This window comes from Vanessa atalanta, chromosome 7 (genome assembly GCF_905147765.1).
Source record: "Vanessa atalanta chromosome 7, ilVanAtal1.2, whole genome shotgun sequence".
NCBI lineage: Eukaryota > Metazoa > Arthropoda > Insecta > Lepidoptera > Nymphalidae > Vanessa > Vanessa atalanta.
The window spans coordinates 7,674,067-7,688,226 of record NC_061877.1 but is presented as its reverse complement, the minus strand read 5'-3'; the positions used below and the strand labels follow the sequence as shown (position 1 = coordinate 7,688,226).

Sequence of the window (14,160 nt, the reverse complement as noted above, 5' to 3'; positions counted from 1 at the left end):
TCGCACGTTGTAAAGTTTACCATTAAACCTCGATGTTAGTTGAACATACAAACTGTATAGATGCAGTACAGCCTATCCGTTACTTAAATAAAAAATAGACGCAAAGCTTACAATAACTCTGAGTTGTTTTAAATTTTATTACAAATTTTATGTATATATGTATATCGGAGCGTGGTTACTTTGGTTGTTGATTTGGATAATTAATGAATCGAATAGTTGGCAATAATGTTTGATGGCTGATTTACTTATAAGAGCGGGTCACCCTGAATGGAGTTGAAAGTGTCATGGCAACGCGAGTCGTTATGTTTTGACAAGCTTCTCGAATGCGATGGTTGCTTGCAAACCCATTTGCTCTTAATCGAGATGAATTATTGTAATCCTTTGATATTATTGTAGTGTACGATTATTGAATCAATTAATACAGTAATCAGACGATATTAAATACGTTTTATTTTGTGAATATCTCCATTGCACGCCCACATAGTCTTACAAATGTCGGATCAATCCCCGAACCCAACTGTTCGGCATCCTGCTTCTCCGACATGTATATTATCAAACGTTTTGTGTCCACTGAGAAGATATCCGTAGCAGTTTACGTGGTTACTGTGGATTCTTTTCAATTTGTATTTTTGACAGCTAGTTTTGCGTGATAGCAGGTACTTTGCATGATTTATGTCGAAGAAACCTCCTAAAATTTGCTTACCCTTCCAACTAGCTAACCTTTATCGATTATATATACCAATTTACGTAGGTATTTCATTGAAATTCACCTAGGGTTCTTTACTTGCTTTTACCAAACTAACAGTATGTTATGAGTAACAAATACCGGACTTTTAAGTTTATCAAACTTATCTTAGCCGGATGTTATTACCATAAAATTTATATTAATTTTTTTTAAATACCCAATAGATTGTACATTTAGTAGTAATTATACAATATACTTTTATATGTGTTCAGTTGCAGCTGTTTGTCAGCAACAGCCATTATTCTTCGACAGGTGGGTTGTGAATTAATAACAGAAATGTCAAATAACCCGTCTTTATTCCGTTCATATGACCTTTTAACAATTAATAGGTATTTTATCTAGTACATCGAATACATAAAAATGGTCTACTTAGTCACTAATTTCACCGTTAACTGTATAAATTAATTATCTAATTCAATCCAAATAAAATGTAACAAATCAATTTGACACTGTTAACATTTTCCTCAAATTATACTGTTTCATAATTTTCTATTGTTTGGTTTTAGGATATATATTTAATTTGCATATAGTTACACTATGATTAATATGAATACAGCAAGAAAGTGTTCTTTTATTTGTTTATACCCAGTAACTGTATACCCAACCATTCGCCAGAGTAGCGACTACTCTAGGCGCTACATGTGTCAAAAATCCCAAAGAGCACAATTAAACACGTGAAAATATAGTTTATTGGTATCCACTACATTCAATAAATAATCCAATAGTATTGGACGTGAATAAAATGCGAATTGAGGGCACGTCACCCGAAACCCTACCGCGACCGAAGCAATGTAGCGTAAAACCTTTTTAGATTAAGAAATTGTATTTTGTACAGAAACTTTAACTTCCTTAAAATAAATGCTAAAAATATTACAGGTCTTTAGTAGGTTTCTATCTTCGCATTCATTCTGTATCTAACGTTGTGTTTACAGGACCTTTTGCACATTATATTTATAATGATACCATATTTACTTTGAGAATCCGTTGAAATTTTCTTTTTAAAATGTATATTTAAGCTTTATTTAAACAAATACTTCCAATAATATATCAGATAAGACAACATTCCTTGTAGTGAGAAGCTGCTCAATTACGTCCATACTCTATGGCTACCACGCCTACCCATTGTGTCTGCGCTAAAATTTATAAGTTAGGCGTTAACGAGCCTTCGATATTATCAGTCTATGTGCTTCCGACCAGCTTACCAATAACAATCTTTTAAACAGACGCAATCTAGTATGTGATTATATATTTTATCACAAAATCACGCTAGGACGGTGGTCAATAAATTTTAATGGCAAAATTAAGTTAAATTAATTGTAAAGTTTATGAAATATTCATAAAAGATTGCCTTTCACTTAAGAATTCACTCGCATAGCTATTTCTCCGCAAGAACAACTGTTATTGACCGATATAAAAGTTTCCTGTGCCCATCTTCGTATCACTATTAACGTTTATTGCCAAGAAGATAGTGTAAATTGTAATATAAATAAACACTACGCTCTCTTGAATTTGTACATTTATAAATATCTATCGCTGAATATTTAAACCAATATTAACGTCTGATAAAGCTTTTAATTCCAACTTTTAAAATTATTTTATAGGTTTTATTCCTCCATTACAAAATAGATATTTACGAGATGTAGCTCAGCTTCTCCATTACAAATAACTAAATTATTATCATAAGCATTATACTTATGTGCAATTCAGGAATTAATAAAAAAAATAAACATGACTCAAAAGATGACATGTTCACTTTTACTTAAAGTAAATTGTTTACAATCGTCATTATTATAATTATAGTTACATTAAGGTTTATAATTTTTTTGTATATATATAAAATGGGTTTGATCTTCGAAATAGCTCAAATAAGACAAGGTTCGTTTAAAAAACAATCTTCCACCATTAATGGTGCATTTTATTTTTAATTTAAAATTCGAATAAAAAAAAAACTCGGCTCGACAAATATTTATAAAAGCAAATGCAACATCGTTTTGTTAAAGTTGTCGAAATTACATTACCTGTAATAAGTATTTATATTTTTGATTGTAATTTATACTTTGTTAATGTTCCGCTGTAGTCATTAGGGTGACGGGTCTTTTCCTGGGGCATAATTGTAATTTATTACGTTATTTTATATTACGAGTTACGATAAATTATAAGTATCTTCTGTATACATAAGGAAAATCTAGAATAGAAATCAATATATGTTTTGTGAAAAAATACCCATTGTATTTATAATTTAATTTAGTACTATAAAAAAACTATTCCAAGTCTTCAAATAAAAAAAGTTTAAATAGGTACCATAAACAATCTTCCAAAAAACTTGACTAACTATAATAAAATGATAAGGAAGAATCGTGATTCGTGACCAATTCGAATCTTGTTAGTCATTTCGTTGAAATATTTCTATGCAAACCGCAAATTTTATTTTATGGAGGCTATTCTGGAATCCGCTCCTTTGTTTCACAGAATTTTATTACTATTCGTAAAACTGTCGGCTTAATGTGATGCGGGCTCACAGTGTCATCATTCATAGGTGCAAATACGTGTACCTCTTTACGCATACTCTATAAGGAGAAAGCCGTTTAAAAATAAAAATATTACAATTCAAATAGGACGCAATATTAATGTTCTATTTTATCAAAACCTGAAAATTGAAATAAAGACAACTTGTTTCCGGCCAATTTTTTCTATATCTATATAAAAACTTTTACAAATTACTATTTATAACAGGCGCATTATAAATTTACATTAAATAAAAATAATATCTATATTAACACACACAAAGCACTTGTAGTCAACTGACAACTTCCGATCTATAAATCTAAATACCGATCCAATGCTCAGCTTTACGTGAAACTATCCAACTTAAGAAAAACCTTAAATATGTAAATTAAAAAATAACTATTTATAATAGTATGCTAGGCGGTATATTATTCCTTATTTGAAAGTGCAGTTAATAGGACGTCATTACTTTTTTTTACTAAACTACATTCTACTCTGAAACGTTATGTTTGAACCTGTTGGAACGCTTCCTGCTGCTATCCTTAAACGGAAGTATACATGACTCGTTGCGGATAATTTTCTCTGTACTACTTTTTATTACATATCGTATAAGGCGTAGTAAAGACTGATTGCTATGACCTGAACATCTTTGGTCATTGAACCTACATAATAAAGTTCTAACAATCTGTATATACTACGGATCTTAAATGGTATACATACATTTATGCAAAATCTATGTAATAAAAAACATATCTAACTGTTAATACGATTATGACTATTTTATCAAAGATCTGCCGTAATTGTAAAATTTTAAGCTTTTTTATGCCAGGTTCGAACGGTGACTGTATCTTAGATAGAATATAAATCATTTATGTATTTTAATTATTATATTGTCATGAGTAGCCTTAAATAATAGAAGTTCTCATTAAATGAGATGTTTATTAGACAGCTAGTGAATATATTAAGGTATATTTTAAGTTATTGGTCTATTCAAGAGACGAGGCAGCTTTGTTCAGAATTCAGCGGGCGAGCGTCAACTGTCACGTGATTTATGCTCGGGACGCTCCTATAAGCCATTTGAGCTACCTCGTTGTATGTATATGAATGTGGATTTTAGTAAATAATATAAAATACGTCTCCATATCACAGGTATTTTATTTAGAAACTGTATGTTATGTTCATATTTATAAATACAACCGCTTAATAATTAAATTACACTTAAATTGAACGAAAATTCATTTCATTAGTCGATGTACATAGCTTCTAATTATATATTTTATTTATTTATTATAAAAAAAAGTAATTATAAACACAAAAAATGATGATGAAATTCTAATATTTCTTTAAAACATTACAAAATTCTAATATTCATATAAATATTTTATTGTATGCGCAGTAACGTATTTCCAATAAATCTTTACCATGGCTTATTTACACGAGGGCAGTATAATCTGTAATAACGACATAACAGTAAATTTCTATAAATTCTCGTCTTGAATCCTGTTAACTTTAGCAGTTAACGATTTCATTTCTTCGCATTAAGTGATATACACAATTACAAATTAACGGAACCTCAGTTTAACATTGTGTGAAAAATAGCAGCGTAGGTATCGAAAATCAAAAGGAGGTATAAGCGAATTCCGCTTGAATTCCCTCTGTAAATATAGTTAATTTAAAGGTACTTTTAATATATAGTTTTATTTATAGTAATAAATAAAACTATATATTGTGGCAACTTACACTTAGCAACAATAATTAAAACATAAATTAATACATGTATTGCTAAGTACACCGCGAGGCTTAAAACGGATACTGCCACCGCGGTTGGAAATTCTAACCATTACATGTAGTTAAGATAATAATCTTTACGAGTATTAATCTCCTTTGATTGCGAAAGTTAACTAGTAAATCTCTACTTTCAGCTTCGTTACATCGTTCTTGAAGCATAAAATATAACTTGTCAAGAATATCCGCGTGTTCACACATCATGTAGACCTCACAGGACCACAATTAACATTGTGTGGAAAGTTTCATGCTAGATTTATAATTTTATTTAATTTTATTCTATCCAAAGTATGTAGAGTAAGAGTGTTTAAGTATCGAGTGGTTAAAGATGTGAAGGTGTATCCACCAGAAAATGGGGTTGAATCAGAACAATATCTTGTGTTGTTTTTACGTAACTAGGACACGAAGCAAAGCTTACTTCATATTATGCTTTGTTAAAATCTTGCAGTAGTTGAAACGTGGCCAAGGAAAGAAATTTGTTTCTTTTTAAAATATTAAGAAATAGGCTAGTTAACTTTTCTTTCATTAACAGCTAGCTAACCTTAACAAATAACATTTATTGAATCTGTGTTTGTGTTACCTTCTATTTTTGAAATTCTTCTCTGCTGCGAACACTCAACGATTTAATGTTTCCAAACGTGCGGATGGTATGTCCCTTACTAAATCGCTTTAGCAATAAATAAGACACTTTTATGACCACGATTTGTATACATTACAAGCGCCGTTATTGATTCAATAGAAAATTTTACTCGTACGTATATTAAATTTATAATATTACTTTAAAATTATCCGTGCCACTTCTTATCTTATGTACGATAAACCTTTCGATTTACTGACACTAAACAACGTAGATCCTCCTTGACGTCATAAAACCCAGAACTAGTAGAAAGATATTGTAAATATATTCAAACTAATCGCATAACTAACCACTTGACCTAAATCTGAAATTGTTATAAACCGCAGAACATTTATGAAAAACACCAAAGCCTTTTTTAACAATGTTTTATGTAACACATATTTTAGTCAGTGTATATTTCAATATCCTAATACAAACAAATACTATTTTTATTTTTATCATTATCAAATTCTCTGACCATATAGAAAGGAGAATAGTAAATTAGAGAATGTATCAATTTCCAGGCGAAGGTTCACTTCAAAATTCAAATTAGCATAATTTTGTTCGTATTGGGAGTGACTAAACACCATCAGCCGTAGGCTCCTCTACCCCTTTAGGGTATTAATTATTTTTATAAATGTATCATTTATATACTTTTATTTAGTATGCACATAAATAACCGAAATTCCAAGAATACGAAATTAAAGCAAATTGATGAATTTTCAAATCCGTTGGGTACTTTTCGATAAACTTAGTTTTAAAAGAAACAGGTAAAGTATATTAGTTTTAAATCGTACCGGAATCAAAAGCTCGATTTTTTAATATAGAAGTGTTTTTTTAAATTCTAACGGAATTTTAGTGATGTACAGTAACGATATATACGAAGGCCAAATTACTCATTACTAGGTAATGTAGGTATGTCCTTTTGCAAACTATATGTCAATCCGAGGTAGTAGCATTATTCCTATATAAAGTTTTATTTATAAATTGATTTGTATTTTAGTTCGTAATATTTTAAATCAAATAATTTTATAATAGATATTGTAGATACTACTTCTAATAAAGATTTATTTTTTGTTTTATTTATCATTTAGACAAATAATTGTTATGTAGTTCTATTTTTGAATGCTTCGCTGACGGTGTTTAAAGTGTCTGTGATATAGGATATTCTGTACCGTTTGGGCTTCAGTCTGTTACATTAAGCAACAAGATTCACGCTTATTCGAGAAGCCTTCCAGATGGTAGTGGTTTAATCTGATATGCCTTAAAGTCTGTGGTTAATATTCAAGCCTTGGAAATGCTTAGTAATTTTGCATTGGAACAAAACACGTTAAATATTGTTATCGATTGAATAGTTTATTAATCTGACTAATAGAATTAGCAATATAAATATATTTCATAACTTAACTTTATTCTATTTTGTCAAATATACTTTGTCTTGAAAACTGTATAAAAGCAACGTATTTACTTACTTTTGTCATTAAAGTTGGTAGAGGAACTTTTTACGTTACAAATTCATAAAAAGTAATCAAATTTTGAATAAGATTAAGTTGATATGATATATAAAAATATAAAACAAATAAAATTGTTTGAGACTATTAAGACAAATTTTAAAAATCTGCACATACACATATCGTAAATGGTATGAGTTACAATGTTTTGTTGGTATTCCCTTAGGAACCGGTTCACATAGTAAATACTATCTTATAAGGGCTGCGCCCTTGGAAGACCTTCTCAAAGTCGTGACCACATGAACCTAGCCTATGGCTACGAATATTATCTGCCATCTGTACATTATAAGAATAGGATAATTTCAGAATAGCATTACGTGTTACCTTTATTTTTAATTATATATTTATTTTGCCATTATATCATAAGTGGTATACATACATATTCATTTGTAGAATTTATTTAAAAAGAAAACTTTATAATGTAATTAATTACAAGTAATCTTAATAACACGTAAACCTGCTTTTCAAAGCTGCTCAATGCGTTTTATTGCATTCCATACATTCTTGGGAATTTCTACTATTCTGCATTCAATCTACATTCCTTTCCGCTTTACTACTACAGAATTTCAATGGGACGTCTATCCTATAATAATAACGTATTACCATGCCAATACGTACCTGCTATTTTAAAAGAAAATAAAATTATCTATCTCATACGTATTCGGTTTTTCTATAATTTTTCAGACAACTACCATTGAATGAAATCATATGTGCAAATTTTTATACCCCCTGTTTTCTTATTACCGTTGCCGTAAGTTGGCATGATCCACCACCCACGAAGCGACGTGCATCGTCCTGGACCGCTGGGAGCCAAGGCCGTCTGACAATGGGTTTCACTTGTGCATTTCTTATTGCGATCCAATATTATTCAATCTCACGATCCGTTTATATGGAACTAGTTTCCTGCGACTAGTCTGCGATTCAAGCCCCGTACTCTAGAGAATTGAATACTCGATTATATGGACCCTCCTCACTGCTCCCAGTGCCATGCTGCTTAATAAATTGTAGTCTATATTAAAAAAAAAAAAATTTAAAAAGACCATCGCCAAATCTCCATGCTCTGGTTTAAAATGTTAATTATTTTATGGATAGTTTTCATATGACTATTTGGGCGGGTAGGTACTACCAAATAGTAATATACAGTTGTATTCCGTTTGTAAGTGAGACCGAATAAATTGGCTCATTCTCTTTTACAAACATTACAGACAAGAAACATAACATCTCGTTCGTTATTTGCGCTTTGACGTAGAAGTGGTTATGGTTCATATAATGTCAGTGCAAGAGCGAGGGTGGATTTATTCTTCTACTTTCCTTAAAAAGATTAAAAATAGTAAGTAGGACATATAAGTAGTTAATTAGTATTAAGGTCGAGTGTAGTGTAGAGGGCTATTCGTGCAATTTATAACCTGGTCCCAAAAGATTCGTTAAGAGGTAAATTTAAAGAAATTAAAATAATGACTGTCGCTTCTCAATTTGTTTTTGATAATGTTATGTATGTACACAAAAACATAAATGATTTTCCCAAAAATTGTGACGTACATTCTATTAACACTAGGAACATGAATAAACTTGTTACTCCAAGTACCCGATTACACAGGGTTAGTAACTCTTTTTTGGGGCAATGTATACGTTTTTACAACAGGATCCCAGAAAACGTTCAAAATTATTCAATTATAAAATTCAAAAGAGTCGTTAAAGAGCGTTTGTGTGCTAAAGGATATTACAACACTAATGACTTTTTAGTTGACTGCACACCTTGGGAATGAAATGATCGCCTCCAGGCTGTTTCAAACAACTAAAATATACTTATCATTGTACCTACATGGAAAATGGTTAAAAAAAAAATAAAAAAAATATATTCCGCTGAGTTTCTTTCGCCGGTTCTTCTCAGGTCCGAGGTGTTAAATTCCGAACCGGTGGTAGATTTTTGACAATCAATAAGCAAGTGCAAACACTTCTATATTGAATAAAGATTTTTGACTTTGTACACTCACCTTGATATGTACGACAAACATATCAGTTATTCTACCGCCAAGCCGCTATGCTTCGTTTCGCTGTTTTCCTGTGTAAATGTTGTAGCAACTTATACCCCAGACTGACAGCAAATTGGCGTTGTAAGAAATGTATATACTTTCAGTAGGGGTTGTTCTATTTTTAAATTAATTAGTTGCGTATTGTGAACGTGCAATATGTACGGTAGATATAAGATTATTTTTATAATTTAATGTAATCAAATGATAAACTTGTTTCAGCTGAGGGCAGCCTGTCTGATTTTGCAGCGCGCAAAGTTCATTTCACGGCCAGTAATCCCCTCAAAAAGGAACTATTCACTGCAGATACGAGGTAATTAAATGCGTCTAATGTTAAAGCGTATATATTTTCTTCAATTAACTGCATAGATTTATAGATAGATTTTAAGTTCCAATTAAATTTTATTATAGGAAACTTATTAAAGTCAATATTTTATATCTTTTAACCACATTCGAACATTCTAGGCCCTCGAGCTTGCGAAACTTGTATGAAAAGGCTACGACCGACCGTCTTTCCGCTTCTATACTTGATCAGCTAAGAAGAGACTCCCAACATTCCCCGTACCTTCTTTGCACGCCCGTTTTAAGTTCGAAGAGAAGAAAAATATTTAGAAAAGTAGACGTTGACATCGAAACTCACATTGTAAGTCGTTTTTACTTTATACAAAATATTATATCATCAAGAAAAATATAAACTAAGATAAAAATACGATTAACCCAATTCTAATATTTGTTTGTAAATTATATAATTTTGTTTAACAAATTATATTTGATAACGAATGGGTGTGCTTCATAATTTATTTTATAAATTCCTTTTATGTTTTTTTTTTTGTTTTTACTTATTCAATACCAATTCACAATTCTATACAGCCATCGGTAGTAGAACACTTAAGAAAATGGACGTCAAGAGAGGCTATGGGCGACGTGACAGCACTGCCAGACTCCTCTATGCGTATAGTTAGCAGTGTCACTCTTACGCCCGACGAGCTTTCAGAATGCGGTTCCGGAGACGACGAACCCATCGACCACCGATTACCAAGCCCAGAAGAGCAGTTACGAATTATTGCTTCTAAGTAAGTTTATTGTCGTTACATTATGCATCGATATTTTGAGCGCTGTGTAAAATAATAATATCGTTAAACTTTACAGTCATGACTGTGAATACTATCAATAGATTTACATTATAAATTGTCCCTAGGTTCCCACCAGAAGTTGTTGCAATCGACACGTCAGGCAAATTCTTCGATAGAATGTGCAGTTCACGGAAATCGCTCCACGTAGAGATAAACGTCGGTGAGACAGACACGGTGAAGCGGCGGACGCGAGCGAGGAAACCCCGGGGTAAAAGACGAAACACCATTTCGGGCACTGATCAGAAAGAGCTTAGAGAGGCTATAGCTGGGTAAGCTTTATAGATTGCACTGTATACTTAAGATTACATTAATAAAAAAGAAAACTGATATATCGAAAATGATTTTGGTTAATGTAATCTTTAGTACATCAATTAACGTTAGTAACCTAAAGCACAGTATCGTGTGGAAGCTTTAAAATTGTTTAAATTTTGGCACATTTAACCTGTCGATGACATCTTGTGCTTCTGTGAATAAATTATTTTTTGTTACTGGTTGTCGTTATTCACTTATGCTTCCTAATATTTAACGAAGTAAAGATACAACAAACATTTTGCACTTAAACACTAATAGAGTCATTCTCTCATTAGCTTTAAAATTAATTTTATCTTTGAAAAATGTCGCTGATACAAGACCAAGCGAAATAGTTCAAAGATTTTTATTCATAGGCATCTAGCGTGTGACTAATGCTTTGCTTGGTTTGTTTTATCATAGTGATACTCCAAATGCTGTGGCTTCTGAAGAAATGGAAGATAGCACTGTTATCAGATCTCGATCAAGCGACTTACTTAAGAAGAGTCCGACGGATCCAAATAATAAGAAAAGTCATTTCAATAGCTTGAAACAATGGGGTAAAAACAGATTAAAAATGATTGGCAGATCGCCGAGTGCTAGTAGAGATAGTTTCAAAGACTCTAAACCCGATAAATGTAAAGATTTTAAATCACCTGTGAGAAATGAAGAAAATGAGATCACCGAAAATGTAACTTTGCGTATAAAAAAACCTGACGAGGAAGAAAGGCGAACAAATCTAAGATGTGCCTCATACTCGTCTTCGGAAAAAAGTATCGGAGTACCGACCAATATTCAAACAACAGCAACTGTTAACAGTGGAGTAAGATTAAGAGGGACATCGACACAAAGAAGATCTAGACGATCAGGCATTGGAAAAGATGAACCACATTCATCTAGTGGCAATTGGTCAGCAAGTTCCGAATCTGGAAGAACGAGCATAGGCTCCGAAATCACTACGACGACTGTACCACCAAAAAGCACATCCGCTACAACATCTAACAATTCTCTTAACTACCATAACTTTCCACCCAGTTCCATAATAAGTAGAAGAAAATTTCTTAATACTTCTGGTTCAGGAAGTGTCACAAGTGAAGGTACCCTTACACCTGATATTATTCATGACTTACACGAGGATTTAGAAACAAGTTCTGAATTTTCTTGTGATACAGAGGGTTATTATACTTCTTTTCATATGGATTCAGGTCTTAAAACATTAAAAGAGGAAGAAATATCGCCGAGCACTCCTCTTCATACAACAACTGCTCTTTCAAACTCTTCTAATAGTCAAAACTTAACAGCTGAAAATGAATACGAACTCTTTGGCAAAGGCTCAACAAGTACAACAACAAGTTCGGCTGGCACTGTATGTACAACATTAATGGCAGCTGAAAGTGATAAATCTTTAATTATAGGACCTACCGTACCTGAAAGAAAAAGCTCTTTAACAAAAATTAACCGCAATCGAGGAAATAATAATATCAGTGTGAGCTTGGACCGAAGCACGACGTCTGTATTTTCTAAAACTCCATTTAGCAACTTAAGATACAACACGATGCGTTCGTATACTGAAAAGTCATTGTCTAATCATTCCACGCCTGAATTACAGTCACCGCCATCTTCCACTGTAACAATTACAAAAAATATTGGTATTCAAAGAGAAATTACAGCAGTTGCGGAGGTACATACTGAAACAGATATTGAAAGTGCAAAGAAAAGTACAGGTACAAGTTCACCAGATTCGGGACATAATACTTCTAGTTCACCAATAGAAGATTCTGTGTCAAGTGCGCAGGGAAAAAATAGCCTCTCTGAACAAGACTACTCTGAATCATCTGATCTTGAAGGAACAGATAGAATTGAAAGGATAAGATTCAAAACTACTATAAACAGTTCAAGGATTCCATCGATGTGTGTTATAACACCAAATAACTCAGACGATGAAAGTGAAACTAGCAGTAAATGTCGCGATAAGAACGGAAGACAAGAAACAAATGAAAATCATCACAATCTGGCAAAATCTTCCAGTAGACCGAGATTGGATTTACCAAATGAAGAGAAACAAAAAGACATTAGATCCATTGATGCAGGAAAAACATGTAAGCCCCAAAATCAATTAAAATCTCTTCATCATTTTAATAATTTTATGTGTCGATTAAAGGGAGTTTTACCAAATAAATTATCGAACAAAATCACAAAATCACCTGTTGCTAAAGATGTTCATGTCTTGGAAGATTTCTACGACTCCGGCGATTATGTAACAATTGCGGATGTTAAAAACAATAATCAAAAAGTTAGTTTAAATCGAGGCCCATATGCGAATAACGATATCGTAAAAAAGAATTTACAAGCTGTTTTATCTGGAAAATTACCCGAAACGGAATATGTTTCCCTAAATGAACTCCCTAATTGTTTGAGTGAAACTAAAGATTACTTAGAACACAGCATAGAAGATAAGCAATCGCAAGTATTAAATGAAATACAAAAGAAAGGCGCAAAAGTAACCCTTGATTCTCAAGGTCAGGTAATCTATTCTTCAGATACTTTAAAAAGAAGAAATGGAGCTCACACGACATTCGAACCAGGTCCCTTTGTTCAAGAAATATGCCCTACAACTACAATTATCCAACGAGAAAGTGCAGATGTAGTAAAAATCGCAGATGAGACAGATTTTCCATATCAACCTCCGCCACCATTGAGCAAACCAACGTCACCACAACTAGGAAAAACTATTATTAAGGCACCAATAGACCCCCATGGTCCCGTTACTACGGAATTTGTGACTTTACCTCCTCCTAAGCCAAGTACAATAATTGCCGCTACACCTGTCACTTCTTCACAAGTTTCAACTACCAATAAATTAAATATGGGTAATAAGAATAGTAAGAATCTACCACGAATAGTCGAAGCTATTACAAGAACAGGTGCATATATAAATATACATGATGCAGAGGGTGTCAGCTTATCTCCAACGAAAGATGATACCACAGGTAAGACTCAAATTTCCTCATCACCCGTGATTGATGTCAATCATTCAAATTTAGAATATACTGATAAATTTTTTGACAATGAAGAAATAATTCCTTTTGTACCTAATTTCCAAACATCAATTATTTTAAAAAATGAATGCGTTAACGATTTTAATAAAACAGGCAGTAAAAAGGTAGCCGAAGTAATGAAAATGTTTATAAGTAGAAATAATGTTGGCGAAAATGCTAATTCAGGCGTTACTAATAATGAAAGTTATGACAAGACTCTGTGTAATAAAATAAAACGGAGTGATAGCTATAAACTTGCCAATTCGCCATTGATGCCCATAAAAAAGTTACTTAAACTGGATAGTTTCAGCAGCAATGCTAAAAAGGTAAATTCGTTTGAAATGATTCAAGCTGAAATTGCAGCTGATCTACTTCGTGAACAAATAAACTACCCATCAACGGTGTCTCCTAAATTAAATCCTAAAAACGGTAAACGTAATAATTGTGAATGCGTAAACAGTAATCCTAACAATTTCGATGACAAATTTGAAGCAGAATTATCAGCTTTA

At 32.3% G+C, this 14,160-nt stretch overlaps 1 protein-coding gene across 1 annotated transcript in view; it reads left to right on the top strand.

Annotated features, from left to right (window-relative positions):
• LOC125065100 overlaps positions 1-14,160 on the top strand; it is a 54,483-nt gene that overhangs the window by 36,505 nt on the left and 3,818 nt on the right. Inside the window, exons 2-6 of the mRNA XM_047672526.1 lie at positions 9,415-9,505; positions 9,658-9,835; positions 10,063-10,265; positions 10,391-10,594; positions 11,037-13,603. Coding sequence (XP_047528482.1) covers positions 9,415-9,505; positions 9,658-9,835; positions 10,063-10,265; positions 10,391-10,594; positions 11,037-13,603 — 3,243 coding nt within the window. The remainder of the gene's footprint in view (positions 1-9,414; positions 9,506-9,657; positions 9,836-10,062; positions 10,266-10,390; positions 10,595-11,036; positions 13,604-14,160) is intronic.